The following is a 14,993-nucleotide window of genomic DNA, read 5'->3' as shown; positions in this document are numbered from 1 at the left end:
GAGGGATCCTTTGCTGATTTCATTCAACTAAGAATTGGAAAGCACTGCTGGGATATTTTGATTTCATGTGGGCATTAATGTGATACAGACTGTAGCAATATGCTGTAAGACAGGTAACATGTCAGATCATGTCACATTCTGTTTTTCAGTGTATACTGCAGTTAAATATTTGTGAATTAGTGTTTGGGTTAGGAGATGATAAATAAAAGACAAGTGTGCTTGTTTTGTGTAATGCATAATTAATTAAGCTATTTTGACATAAAAAAGGAGTGGTAGTAAATAGATGGAACTTAAAACAAATATGTGTAGTTGAATTGTACATCAGTATATAGCATGTGTCATGAAATACAGTGGCATGTACATTTACTGTAACAATTACTCAAAGCACTTTGTTACCTTGCTGCGAGCCTAGCACCAATTATTGAGCTATTAAGCCTTCACATACAGCCTGAGATCACGTGGCTGTACAGAATCAAAGCTAAAGAGCAGAGGCACCTTTAATGGCAGGATATCACCTGTCTAAAGAGCTCTGTCCAGTAACTGTAGGTCCCTTTCATGTTGTTTACTGTATTTTTCAGAAAAGCAGCAGAATAATACAATAATTCATGTGTTTATTTTACTGTTGTACATATTGCAGTTAAACATATTGGATATAAACATCTTGTACAAGTAGAATAGCTAAACAGATAATATATGAATACATTAGGTAGCATGTCAGTTTTTATATAAAACCAATAAACTCAAATCACAGGGATTCCTCCATCACAGTTTGACTTCAAATGAAGCAAAGAAGAAATACACAGCGTGTTGTTATTTCAATACATTTACTTATTTTCTTATTTGTATGTTTTATTTGAATGTTGCAATATATTTCAAGTTAGATTGGAGTCATAACCTGATGTGTTTAAAACACAAGGCCTATAGTTGAAGATATATCTAGTACAGAACAGGAATTACTTGAAATCACTGCTGGATATATAGTAAGAAATTAATGAGACTAGATATTTGATGTTTTGATTCAAACATATTTTACATTGCAAACATTTTCCACACTGTCTTGTCAGATCAGGAGGTATTGGATTAACGTGATTAACAACATATTTTAAAGGCATATTTTACAAAACACTATCTTGTTAATGAAATGATAAAAAGATAAAAAATAAAAATAAAATGCAAACAACATCATCAGTTATTTCCAGTGTTTGGAATTAATGGTCAATGCTTGAATTTATATCCACTATTATACAAACATCAACATCCTTGATAGGTATACAATACTTACACACCAAATAAAACCTGAACTTGGTAAGGAAAATGTCATACATAATATGATAAGAGCGTACAGCACAGAGTAGCCATAATCATCAGCATTGTCCATGGAAGAAGGCCTCCTTCAGACTGTCCAGTGCCTCCTCCTCAGTTATCTCCTTCCACTCATCAGAAATATATGCTGGTTCCTGATTGTATTCCTTTGCAAAGTTCTCATTGAACCTTGCCCACACATACCTGTAAATTATGGAATATTTAGCTCAGCTCATTTAAAAAACATTTGTATCTAAACATTTATATTTTATGATGAAAAGCATGCAAATAAAGAAAAAGTACTTATGTTATTTTAAACGTTAATAAACATCACAGTACCTCCAATAAGCACATGGCATCTCAGTGTTTGGGTCCCCATGGGAGATGCTCCAGTCTGGGTAGAGGGAATGGAGGCTGCTGCATGCTACAGACAGGTCTTGTTTGTCCTTACTCATGCCTGGGTTTCCCTCTGTCATACCTGAGTCATGGGGCAACATGTCTTTGGGCCTGTGGAGCAGAGCCTTGTGAAGCTCATGCCCCTCTTGCAGCTCACAGGGGGCTCTGCAGAGAGGACAGTGCTGGTCACAGCCTCTTACTCTTTCAAACAAGGCCTCTTGGGGCTGAATTATAGGGCACTGAAGAAGTTGGGTGATCTCAACATTTTGAGAGAACTCCTGGGCTAGTTCCAATCTCATTGCAGCCAGTAACTCCATTAGACATGTGACAAAGCGATCCCATTCCGTGGTGATACTGAAGAAAGGTCCGTCCAAACAGGACCTGGCCTTGACATCAACATCTCCATCTTTCTCTAAAATGAGGCAAACTCTCTCCAGTAGTGGCTTTGTATCACTAAGTACTCCACTGGCACCTTCTGCCGTTTGGCTCACTGCTGCCGCAATCTTCCCTACAATTTCCCCAAGTCTCTGTTGCCTCCATATACCAAAGTTGGATGATTCAGAGAGATGAGCCACCACCGTCTCCTGGATCTTCCTCACTCTGAATTTGTCATAGTTAAGCAAATATTCCTTGAAGCTTTCAAAATGGTCCTCCTTCACTAGCTCTTCCATTAAGCTTTGATGAAAGGAACATGGGGACTGATACTGCTGGGCTTTATCTTGGATATCTTTAACAATTTGCATTCCCAGTGGTCTATAAATATATTCTAACACTGTAGGTTTGACAACCATGGAGGTAAATGCTTGAGCCACCCTCTGGCACTGATCTCTCTTCCTGAACTTGTAGATGAAATCTAACATGTACTTACTCTTGGTTGCAGTAATAGTTGTCAAAAGCACGCTGTCCTTGGCATAGCGGTCATGTAGTTGTTGGAAGTCTTGGCATGCAGCGCTACAGAGATAAACTTTCAGATCCACTTCAAACGCTGATCTGATTTCCATAGATTTTTCTTTCAAGGCTTTTTCAACATTTTCCAAAAGTTCTGCAATATAGCTGTCGGAGAAATCTGCTGCTAAACTAGACTTATCTTCTACAAACTGATTGTATTCTTCTATGACCTTGCATGCTACCTGTTGAGCTTCTACCCTCTGCAGTCTGTTGTTGTCTTCAAACATGTGCTTTAATCTGCTGCGGTATCCAAAGTGCTCATCATTAACTTGGAAGCCCGATGCTTGGTTTTTGCCGATAGCTTCAAGTTTTTTCATGTGTTTCTGGAGACCACAGCAAATTAGATTATGTTTCAAAACATTGGTCACTCTTGCAGTAATATCATCTATTTCTGATGGCCTAAATTCAAAGTTGGACAAAGTCTTACTCCACACATCCTCAAACTCCTCTTCTAGTTCTGTATCTTGAAGGAGAACTTTAGATGACTTGCTGTTCTCTACGAGTGCATGCAATTTAAATTCCTGTTCTTTTTCCAGTGAGTTCTCAAACCTTTCCAACTGTGTCAAAGAACAATGGCTTTCGTTGACTGTCCCCAACCTTTGCACCATCTCTTCAGTTACTTCCTCCTGAAGGTGATCAATATTGCTCATTAGGATTGGCTTGAAAGTGTTCATTTCGAGAATGTTGTCTTTCGTCAAATAGGCATCTGCTTTTGATCTAAGCTTGTCTACCTCTGTTTTGACTTCCTCTCTGGCTTCATCCTTCAGCCTTCTCAAAAGGCTATTTTGGATTTCAGCGTCTAGAGCCTTTGCCTTTGTGTCGAAGATTGTCTCTGTTGCCCCCTTAAGCCAGCTCTCCATGTGTTCCAGGCAACTATGCTCCCACTGGAAAAACTCGGTGCACAGTAAACAGAAGGCTAAAGCTATGTCAGTATTTTGCAGACCAGTGGAGAATGATTCTGCTTTCACTGCATCCCAAACCGCACACAAACGACTCATTAATTCAGGCAGACCAGTGGCTTCAGACTTAGCTGCACACTTCTTCAACGCCCCAAACAGGTTTTCCTTAAGCTTTAACAAAGTCTCACTATACTGTGTGTCAATTGGTTGAGAAAGGGACATATTGCACCAAGGCCCTTTGACACAGGTGATACAGCTTTTGGTCTTTGCATAATGGTCATCAGCATTGCTAGTTCCTCTGTCCCTACTCTCAGTCTGTAGCATATCTGATACACGTCTTAACTGTGATGCTTGTAACAAGCAGTGTATTCCTTCATCCTGGGCCAGGAGTTGGCAAATGGGCATGGAACTACATTCTTTGATGCGTAGGAGAGCATTGACTGTGACAGTGATGTAAGTTTCATACTCAGTACCCACGTGTGAAGAGATGTTCTGCAATATAACATCACTCAAGCCTGCGGCAACAGTGGCCATCTCATTGTCGTGGATCAGCACATTTATTTTGTTGTCCAGAGACACTGAGCAGAGACCTTCTACATCAATTAAAAACAGAAAGTCACACTCCATTTCCTTTCTTAGCCGATCAGGCAGACACAGGGCAGCCATGTATAACCCTTTAGTGGATCTTTTCCTTCCTTCAGGAAATTTTGCCCCAAATAATTCAGAAAGAAGCTCAGCATTCCTAGCATGATGTACTCCAAGATTTGTCAGCACTCGGATCCTGCACTGTTTTTGAGGTAGGCGGAGTTTGAGCTCTGCAAAGACACATGCCAGCCAGCGCATTGGGATGTTAGAGGCATTTCCATCCATCAGTTCAAGTGGAATCCCATATAGAAGAAGGTCTGTAGCTAAACTAGGGAGACGCAACACATTGTGGCTCCCACTCCCGGGACTGATGTGTGTTAGTTCAAAAATTAAGCCCATCTCACGCAAAAAATGCTCAAGTCCAAGCGAGGACTGATCAGGCTCCAAAAACTGTTGACATGAGTCTGTAGGATGTTCAAAGGAAACATCTCTGCCTGGATCTTTTGTTGACTCAACAAGTTCTTTCTGTTGTGACTGTAGCTCTATGGTTTTTTCTGCAGATGTTTGCAAAATGTGTATTAACCCTTGGCTTATCTCCACCTGTTGCTCAGAATCTTGCAATTCATGATTCATGAGCTGCTCTTCAGTGTTATCTTCCTCAGGTGTCGAATCTGTGCAGAAACTATCACTGTCCCCTGTGTCATAATTTACTCCATTTTGGAGGTTATCACAGTGTTCTGGCAGGCCACCTTTTTCTGTCTTCAGCTTTGTAAATAGGTCTTGTGGACTGTTTTGTTTTTCCATTTGATTAAGACGAAGCCTCAGCTTCATCCAACTAAGGAAATAGGTCCTCTCCACTTTATCTGTTGCTGAAAGCGCGCCAGTGAAAATCTTCATTGCTGAGGTCATTTTGTAGCAGCTCAACTCTACCAAGATGTCTTTCTTTTCTTTTTGCAGTTGTCCGTCAATTTCTTTTCCTTCTTTTCTTTGCTTACTTTCCTCCTTTTCCATTTCAGCAAGTTTGCTCCACAAAGACCCCTGCAATGGAAGCTGTTTGTCCCTAAATTGAGCAGATCCCTCATCTAAACCTTGCAATACTTTCTCCACTGTAGCCATTGCCTTTTTGCAGACTGCCCCTTCGTCTACATTTAGGCCTAGCTCCTCTGCTAATTTGGCTGCTGCCTCAAGTGTCACAAGTTTCAATTCATCTGGTAATATATTTTTCAAGGACCCACACAGCATGTTAGCCAGTTCCTCTTCACTCAAATCCCTACCGTGTACCACTGATCCTCCAGGAAGCTCCATGTATTCCTCAAGGTTCTGACCAGCAAACCTCACGACCCTGTTGTCATTGTTCTCAGCATCTGATAGGTCAATCAATATGAGCTTGTGTGCCATATACTTGCAAGATGCAAGAACTTGTTTTTCTTTCTCCCGAAGATTCCCACAGAAAACCACCACGGCTGAAGACGCTTGACATAGAAGGCTGAGGCATTTTTCATGTTTACTGGCATCACCACGGAGGTTAGAGATGACCACAGGGACAGGAAAAATGTCTCTGACAGGGTCACCAGTAGGTAGATACCATCCAATCTCAACCAGGCCATTTGAGAGTCTTCGGGGAAGCTGTCCTCCATCCATCCCCCTGTGGAGAAATGTGTCACAGGAAGATCCGAGTCCACCTATTACATTGTTTAGCACCTGTGACTTAGAGACACCACTGTGACCAAGCCTCACACAAGAAACTACTGGCATGTATGTACTCGCCAAATCCCCCCCATAGACCTTTCTGTTATTTTCCGGAAAGTGCAACGTCCATTGAGTAACAGCACCTCTCAAAGGCCAAAGAAGGAAGCGACTGGCTTCTTCTGGATCTTTATTTGGAAGGACCAGGGGCACAGCAAACTGGCATTGTAACATACGCACAGTCATCTCCTGCTGAAGAAAAGTGTTAGCCGACATAAAGACAGCTGTTACTAGATCAAGGGGGTTGACGGCACACTGGCTTTCTTCTTTAAAACCATTTCTAATTTCCTCAGGTGAATTGTTGGAATTGTTCAAAACATCATGCAGAGGTTTGCAGCAAGGACTCCGGGCATCTTGGCTAAACAGCCACAAGCGTTGTAGAAAGGCATTTGGCAGATCCTTGGGCTCAAGAGGGGCCTGTTTCTCCAGAGTCCAAGTGCTGATGTCCAACAGAGACGCTGGGTCCAGTGGTGTAGTCAAGAAGGCCTCTAGTCCCAGGGTATTGAGAACCTCTGCCTGTGCATTGTCCTTTGGAGGTTCTGGTTAACAAAATAATCAATAATTTAGCCTTTGGATGTGCTATATTTTAAAATTGCAAATGGTTTTATCCAGTTAAATGTGGAATAAAATGTAATATGATCAGAACCGAAATCCAATCCAAGTCTTTATTTTAGTAATAGTTTGGTAAAAATGTTTTAGTCAAACTTTGTAAAATACTCAGAAAAGCTTAATTATTTATACTTCGCTGATGATTCTTCATACTTCAAAGCTGCTTTTGTGATTATTGAAAATGTGAAAAAAAAGATGACTATTAGTATTTAGTTCATGTGTGATGCATGTTTTTGAATATAAACATCTACTGATTTCTTATTAATTCTTAATCTGTACACAAGCTTTCACTGTGACTAATTTTTATCAAGTTACGTGACACTTTGATTATTTTTTTAACGATACTTGATCTATTAATGTTTCTATTGCAAAATAAAAACACTGTTATATATAATAGAAAACATTAATCCGTTAGAAACAAAAAAGGCACATTATCCCCGTACAGTAGATACCTAATCATTACATATGATCTTAGAATTTCAGCTCACCTGCAAACAAAACAACAAGTTTCCCTTCAACACTCTACCCCGCAGTGCCATAAACACCCACATTTACTAGACTTGCTGCCTCCAACCCAATTATTACATTACATTACATGTCACTTGTTAGACGCTTTTATCCAAAGCGACTTACATACTCAATACTGTGGAGAATCCCCACAGGAGCATTTTGGGGTGAAGTGTCTTGCCCAGGGACACAACGACATGCTGACTGCAGTGGGGTTTGAACCTGTGTTGTTCTTTATCCAAGAACAACCCACCTCCTGGCCTGCAGGTTTAACCTCAGGTTTGAGCAGTCACAGGCGGAAGCTGTACTGGTCTGCCAACATTTATTTTTTTGTCTTCCTAAATGACATGAACAGAACTTCCGAAATACATTTTGATAGCTAACCATTTGGCATCACGTTTGTTGTGCACATATTTAGCATTATAACCCAAAGCATACATTTCAACAATAAATACACATATGTGGAATAGCTGACGTTTAGCGGAAACACAGTCAGTTTTGGCTAACGTCCCTTATAGGTGCCATTGATATGTCTGGAGAACTACATGCCTTATTTATGATCAAAGCAGGGCAAAAACAGATATGTACTGTCAGCTAAGGTAGTTATTGTTACATTTGACGGCATCATACGCTACTTCCGAACAAGACATATATTGAGAAAGCAATTATTTGTATCACTTATTTTATACTTGTCAGCCTCCATTCAAAATGGTATATAGGTGTTTTTAACTGTGTTTTATGAATGAAGTTAAAGAATTCACAGAATATTTTGGTACGTTTAAAAAGAAAAGTCCTCAATATGAAGCACATTTATTTCCTACCACAACCCCTGAATAACAACAAAAGGACTTACTTTTCTTTTTGATGCTCGGCAGCTTTGGAGACTTGACGGACATGATGAATCCAGCTGAGTTCCTCCCTCTTCGTTTTAAATGACTTTTCCTTCTCTGGTCAGCCACATCACCAACAATGTGTGGTGTTGACTGGAAACCTGTCATTAAAATGTATAACATAAACATTACTGGCATACAAAAGATAGCACAACACAGACAAAAGTACCTGCCAATCCTCTTTGGCCTAATACTGATTCCAAATGTGAATGTGAAAACTGATGTTGTCTTACTTACAATAGATAAGACATTGTTGAAGCCTGCTGTCTCAGAGGACTGCTCATTGTAGAAATAACGTAGGAGGCTGGTTTGTCCACCCTTTTATCGTCCTGAAATGCTTCACTGAAGCAAAACCCTCCTTGTTTCAGTTTTCTTTTCGCTGTAATAAAGCTGGAGACAAGATGGAATTAATATGATATTGTGATATAATGGCCACCCTCAAGATCAGGAGACTGTTGGTAAGATAAAGCACACCAGTGAAAGCTCAACATTTAGCTTAATTTTGAGATTGGCTGTTTTCCAAAGATAAGCGGTGGTTATGAATTATTGCTGGAATTTAGTTTTACTGTATAAAGCTGTATGTAATAAAGATGCCATTTCATAAATCTCACATGAGAACACATCTGGTTAGCATCTAGTCATCATTCATGCCACTCATAAACCAAACATTTTACTTCAATATAAACATACAGTATTATCAGTAAGGTATGCTTAAAGTATGAACAGAGAAAATGGTGTTTACTGTATGCAGTCAAATGTCCCCTGCTGTGATTATTAAATAGTAGAATATTAGATTTTCACTAATGATGCAGCACTTTATTCATTGTTTGGACATGGCTCTGATATTAGCTTTTTATGAAATACTGGATCATTTTACCACTTTGCTCCTCAAATTGTTAGTTAAAATAAAACCGTATGAGAAATTCAATGGCCAAATGTTTCTTTGGTGCAACTGCTAACATGCATAGACATCTGAAGTTGGTAAGCATTGATTTCATCTTTAATGCATTGTATGACATATTATGATCTAACTCTAGCAGTCAGATGGATGTATCAATGTTAGAGCAAAATATATATTTTATTTTATTTCTGCAATGCCAGATTAAGTATAACGCAGCATAAAATGAAAAAGTCAAATACTAGCAAAAGATTATACTTCAGAATATTTTTTGCGATAATGTACTTACTGTAATTATTCTTCACCTAGGACTGCATTTTTGGGTTTTAAGTGATGTGCATAATATAAACATATACAGTGGTTGGTTTTACCTTTCTGCACATAAAATATATTTGTTCACGCTAAAAGTATATTTCGATGTATAATTCCTCAAAAAAGACTAACGCAGATATTCCAATACCTCTGAAACATTTCCTGTGTTTTTTGGTAGAATTTCTTCTTAAATCATTATGTTCTTACCTATCTCTCCTCGTACAATTGCTCGGCAAATAAGTATCCTTCACATGTTGTGTATCACCACTGCTGTTGTGGTGTCTTTCTTTCAGGAGAGCTCTTATACCTGTGTTGTCAGTGACGAGACACATTCCTGTACTTTTGTCCAATCTTAAACAACAGGATGAACATCAGTCACACGCACACGTTGACAAAAGTAAACAAGTGTCATTAATCATGGTTAAAATGACTTGACATGACAGTCTTGATGATACTCAGATAACAGTAGGCAGTGTCTTTTTTTCAATCAGACACCTGTCTAAAGTGTTATCATTAGTCGGAGGTTAGGCTCTACACAATGACGCACAAAAAACCTCAGTTATAGTGTGATCTTTCAGATATAGGTTTATCTGATTACCAATGCGTCACTGCTGGCATGATGACAGTCCCTTTTATTCCTAGAAACCGTATTCTCCTTGCTATAACCCTTCACTTTTATCTTTGAGACATTTTCTTATAAACCCTTCTGGAAAAACAGTTTTCATTCTGTTAAAATGTGTTTACATTTCAAGATAATAAGGTCACAACCAGGTCGCTCCAGATCTGTTTGTGCTAATGGATTTCAACCGATCTATAAAGCATGATTAAAACGTTTTCTAAATACCTTAATTAATTACAATTTGTAAACACTTCCTCAGTAGCGCCTTTTTAGATAGTGACTGACCCTACGGTATATGTCAACAGGTCAACTTGTTTGATAACTCCCTCCTGATTCATATCAGGAATTCAGCACATTTGACAATGAAGAAGAATACAATCTTTCTAAATCAAATTATCTCTAAGCGGTATTCTCTTGACTTCGAGGCGTGAAGATGGACGGTGTGGCGCAGTGCGCTGTGCAATGATCATCAGATCAAGGGGTGAAACCCGCCGCTGCTGCGTCTGTAAAGCCGTTGTGTCCTTGGGCAAGACACTTCACCTGAACTTGCTCCTGGGGGTATTGTCCACAGTGACCATTGCATGTATAACAAATATGTGTAATGTGTATTTGTAAAGCGCTTTGAGCATCTGGAAAAGCGCTATAATAAATGTAAGGAATTATTATTATTATTAATCCAACATGGGATTTAAACAAATACAAATAAAGCATGATCTGTGTCTTCTGCTGGAGAGGGGAAAGCACACCTGGGGATAAGTGTTGTTCAAAGGAAAAGATTACCTCTTCTCTAGTCTCTATTTCAGTCCTGCAAAGCTCTTTAGCAGTCTTACCACCATGTGTCCGAGACAGTGACAATGAAGTGTGTTCGCAGGTCGATGTATGTGTGAGTGTGTGTTTGTTTGAACCTGAGAAAGTTGTGTGAGTGGACATATTGAGCACTGTGCGTCCGACCGTCCTTCCTGAGCAACCCTGCATTGCATTCCTGTTTGCTCAGATCTGTTTCTTCAGCTGGACTGAGGACATTTATCAAAAACGGAGGAAAACATTAAGGATTAACAGAGAAACTAAAGGAATAGTGGTCAAGATGTTGGTCACCATGCTAACAGCGATGTATTTGGTGGTCAAAGTCGTAGAGTCGGTAAGATGATTATAATGATGGATAGAAGTAGAAACACAATTGATTATTGTTCTGTGAAAATTGATTTAATATTTATAGCGTTAAGCGTATCATTTTTTTTCAAATAATCTTTTGATTTGTATTGACAAAAATACAACATATTTCAATAGAAGAATGGAAGAAATACACCATGGTTTCAGAAAAAGTGCTAATATTGTAGCTTTCTCACACAGCAGGACCTCAATATCCAATATAAATCAGGTTTGTGTACAGTAGATCACAATGTGGTCAGGGAAATGTTAAAACAGATAGTGTTAAACCATGACCAGTATCCAAATATGACCAGTATCCAAATATGACCAGTATCCAAATATAATTAATGTGATGTTTAATCAAACCTTTAATGTTGATAAAGCATTCCTCTGCTAATTATGTAACATCTAGCCTAATACTCATGTTTCTAATACAAATATTTACCGGGTTAGCATAAAAGCAAAAAAACTTCAGAAAACCAAACTCTGACAAAAACTGACAATTCTAATTTATTTGTAATGTGGGGTGTCATGTGGGAGAATGGTAAGTTTAGTAATACAATTTAACTTTTTAATGCTTTAACTCACATCGGTTTTTTTCACTTTCAGATAGGGGTGCGGTTTGCACAGCAAGAGGACCGTTTTCCTTACATCGTGTCCCAGCCTTTGCCTTGGCAGGTACACTCAGTGTCACATAGTCGGAGGAGCAGCAAAGCAGATGAGGTGAGTTGTAATGAGATCTGTACCCTGGTCTAATTGGCGTCCCACGCACATTGCCATGCTGATGCACCAAGACGATTGATTCATTACAGCTAATACGACACAAGTTCACTCACATGCACATGGCCCGGCAAACCCCCGTTCCAAATCCTCTCTGCTGAGTTGCTTCACTTGAGTCTTCTCAGGGTTACATATTTCAAAAGATAAAATGTGGTCATTTTCGAATGAACTTTTTTTTTTCATACAATTTGGATTTCCTCTGCCAGCGTGGCTGGATTTATTACTCATACAAATGACCTCTTCCTAATCCTCTGTTATCTAATGGTGAGACAGAGCATGTGGAAAGTTCAGCAGTCAAGCTTGAGTCAGCATGTGAGCTTATAAGCTTGGTCACGTGTTCTGTTTGCTTATAGTTTCTCAATGGATGACTGCATTTAAAAAATATATATAAATTAGTTTGTTGGGACTCGGCAGCGGGCAAATAATATTAGATTAAAATATGTGATTCGGACAGTAAAACAATAAGCTTTTGACCCGCAATGAATGAATCATAAGTCCTTGTACATAGATCATCACTGACCATGACTTAAGTTATTTTACTTTTCCTCAGGCTTTCATTTAGATTCCTTCATCAACAAGTCAATTGATGTCCAAACTGCTCACCTCTGATAACCTTCTTATTAGAAAAAGCCTGTGTTGTCCTGCTGTGGACTTTTCTAAGTTTAGGATTACTGATTTGAAGGTTTACTTTTGACGTGTGTAAACCTTTATAAAGATGAAGGTGACAAATCAAAGACAAATAGTGTTAATAAGCTGGACGGCAGGAAGACCATTTTTGGTGGTTAAGTAAAGGCGCAAGTTGTGTCTAAGACTGCCCCCAGTAAATGTACCTTAATGTCACTTGTAAAGAGATAATGTTGACCTCTATGATAAGGTCATGGAGCTCGTGTGTGGGACTGGCACACAGCCAGACTGACGCGTTAGCATGCTAAGCTTGTCCAGTCTTCCGCCTCTGGCTTCTCTGCCTCTGCTCTGCTTGAGCTATAATCCCAATCAAGGGGATTGGTGTTGGAGGTCATTATTCTAGCCGTAGATGAAAAGGACACACAAAAAGGTGCAGTCACACATGTAAGTTGCAGTCATTCGTGAAGCTCTGCACATTTTGTACAGCTGAGTTGAAGAATGTTGCAAAAGCGATTGAGTGACTATCTGGTTTCATGTGTTGGATTTAGTACCGTCAGTGGTATGTGAACAATGTTTCTTCCAAGCTCCAGATAAGATCGTAACGTTGATAATTGTCATACCTGACCAGTATCAACTCATCTTGTGCCTTTGTGCGTCACTGAGTGTCTTCTAATTCACAGATGTTCTGTTTCATTCACAGTTTGATGGCTACAGGAGGAACAGCATAGGCGTGTATAGAAAGAGTAAGTACAACTGTTTATTTAAAGGCGGGCAACTTTTCTGTCATATTAATTCATCTTAAAGGGGACCTATCATTCAAAATGCACTTTGTGATGTCTTTTATACACAAATATGTGTCCCCGGTGCGTCGGGGAACTCATGCAGCGTCAGAAAATAAAATCCTCTCTCTTTTCCTCCGTACCCAAATCTTATAAAAACGGGTGTACAACGAGCGGATACAGATTTCCATCAGCTGTGACGTCTGCGGACCCACAGAAAGTTGCTATCAGAAACAATGCCTGACGTGTTTTGGACGTAATCTCGTCTTTGTTTACATTAGCAAGCCTCGCTAACACTCAGAGCTAACCTGTACTGAAGAGCACAAAATAAAAGCAGGAAATAAAAAAAGAACTCACCTTGTGATAAACCTGCAAGAGAAAAAGCATTTGAGCTCCATACTGTTTCAGAAATAATCCTTGATGTGGTTTAGAACAGGATGGCGTTTTATCACAACCGAATTTAACTTTATCTCCAGTAGAATTCTGATCAGGCATTAGCTCCGCCTCCTCTTCTTTTTTTTTTCAAGCTAAGGACCCAAGTCCGCGTTTCTCTAACAGGGCTGCAAAAGAGGGGTTTGAGCAGTATGAGGCATGGCTACAAGGGGTGATCTGTTTGGTATTTTGAAAAAAAAACTTCACAGACATGTTTTGTATAGGTATGGCCCTACAATATATGTTTCAAATATAGTATGATAGGTCCACTTTAAATTACTGAATTCAAATCAAATGTCACATCTGAATGAGTAAAAACATAAACCAGAAAACTTGCCCACTTAAAAAAATGTGTTTCGACTTAATCAATGCTGCAGACTCTTCCTCCATGGCTATTGCTTCAGCCTCTCTGGCTATCCTGTCGTGCTCGGGCTCCAAGACCAGCAATGGGACCGCTGCTCCCCCGCTCAGCCCGGTGGAGGTGGAGAAGGCCGCCGCCACCATCCAGACCCATTACAGGAAGTTCCAGCAGAAGAAACAGAAGAACGGCAAGTAGGCGGACAAAGAGGGATGGAGGTACCGATGCAGCAGCCTGGGAGACAACAGGAAGCAGGTGGGAGGAATCTGGATTCACCAAACAACGGATGAACTCTGTGACTATACAAATGCACACATATTCATACTGTACAATATACATTTAGGGGAGCTTTGAATTAGTAAAACACTGTGCAGAATAAAATAACCGTAGTAGTTTCTTTCTCCAACAACTGGAAAGATTTTAAATTCTATGTGAATGATTTGTTGTATATATTACAAAATCTGAATGAATGTTAGTTGTGTGCTCTGAATACTGAGTGACTGTGTGTGTGACTGTGAATGCTGTTAATAAATATAACCAATGTTATATCCAATATAACAATATTGAGAGGAACACATATTATAATGCGTCAACATTTCTGATCTTATAATAGAACGTGTAGAAAAACAACCTATTTTAATAAACTCCTCTTTAAGACTTGCTGTGTTTCATTGCAGCATGATGCCCTCTAGTGTTTCAATCAGGTTCTGAATCATATTATGAAATAACTGCACTTCCAGTGGTTTAAACATGCTGGATTGGAGTCTGTAAAAAAAACCCTGCAGTTGCTTTTATTTTATTTTTTAAATAAATACATGTATTTATTATTTTGCAATTTGTTTTCACATAACTGGCTCTGCCTTGTTTGTTTTGACTGACACAAAGTTACGTTTTGAAAATGGTTTTGGATTAATTGACAATTACTTGTAAACATGTTTAGTCTGTATTCATTTATAAAGTTATGGATATATTTCCTTATGTCTTGTTTGTATTTGTGTGTGTTACTTTGAACCGTTTATTAAAGTAACCTTAGATTGACCATAAAATGTACAGATTATTTACACATTAAATTATTTTCTTTCTAACAAGTAGTAACTCAAATTGCATTTAGTTGGATTTCAATCTAACAGACACTATTGAGAGCTGCATTTTGGGTAAAT

General features: G+C 39.0%; 1 protein-coding gene and 1 long non-coding RNA gene across 3 annotated transcripts; one reads left to right on the top strand and one right to left on the bottom strand.

Annotated features, from left to right (window-relative positions):
- Window positions 1-594: 594 nt before the first annotated feature.
- si:dkey-202l22.6 (interferon-induced very large GTPase 1) lies at window positions 595-9,399 on the bottom strand. 2 transcript variants are annotated; one of them, XM_034225479.1, is made up of 5 exons: window positions 9,300-9,399; window positions 8,120-8,272; window positions 7,846-7,983; window positions 1,642-6,415; window positions 595-1,506 (listed from the first exon to the last, which is right to left on the bottom strand). In XM_034225479.1, the coding sequence occupies exons 3-5, from the start codon at window positions 7,886-7,888 to the stop codon at window positions 1,365-1,367; spliced, it is 4,959 nt and encodes a 1,652-aa protein (XP_034081370.1). In that variant the 5' UTR covers window positions 7,889-7,983; window positions 8,120-8,272; window positions 9,300-9,399; the 3' UTR covers window positions 595-1,364. The 2 variants fall into 2 exon arrangements, with proteins under 2 accessions (XP_034081370.1, XP_034081371.1); XM_034225480.1 differs by lacking the exons at window positions 8,120-8,272; window positions 9,300-9,399 and having other exon boundaries at window positions 1,642-7,330; window positions 7,846-7,966.
- Window positions 9,400-11,469: 2,070 nt separating this feature from the next.
- LOC117552183 lies at window positions 11,470-14,866 on the top strand. The gene is made up of 3 exons (XR_004569910.1): window positions 11,470-11,583; window positions 12,965-13,007; window positions 13,853-14,866. It is a non-coding gene; the product is annotated as an uncharacterized LOC117552183 (long non-coding RNA).
- Window positions 14,867-14,993: the final 127 nt, after the last annotated feature.

The sequence above is a fragment of the Gymnodraco acuticeps genome, unplaced genomic scaffold (assembly GCF_902827175.1).
Source record: "Gymnodraco acuticeps unplaced genomic scaffold, fGymAcu1.1, whole genome shotgun sequence".
Lineage (NCBI taxonomy): Eukaryota > Metazoa > Chordata > Actinopteri > Perciformes > Bathydraconidae > Gymnodraco > Gymnodraco acuticeps.
Note: the sequence above shows the minus strand (reverse complement) of the source record. Positions and strands in the feature narration are given on the sequence as shown.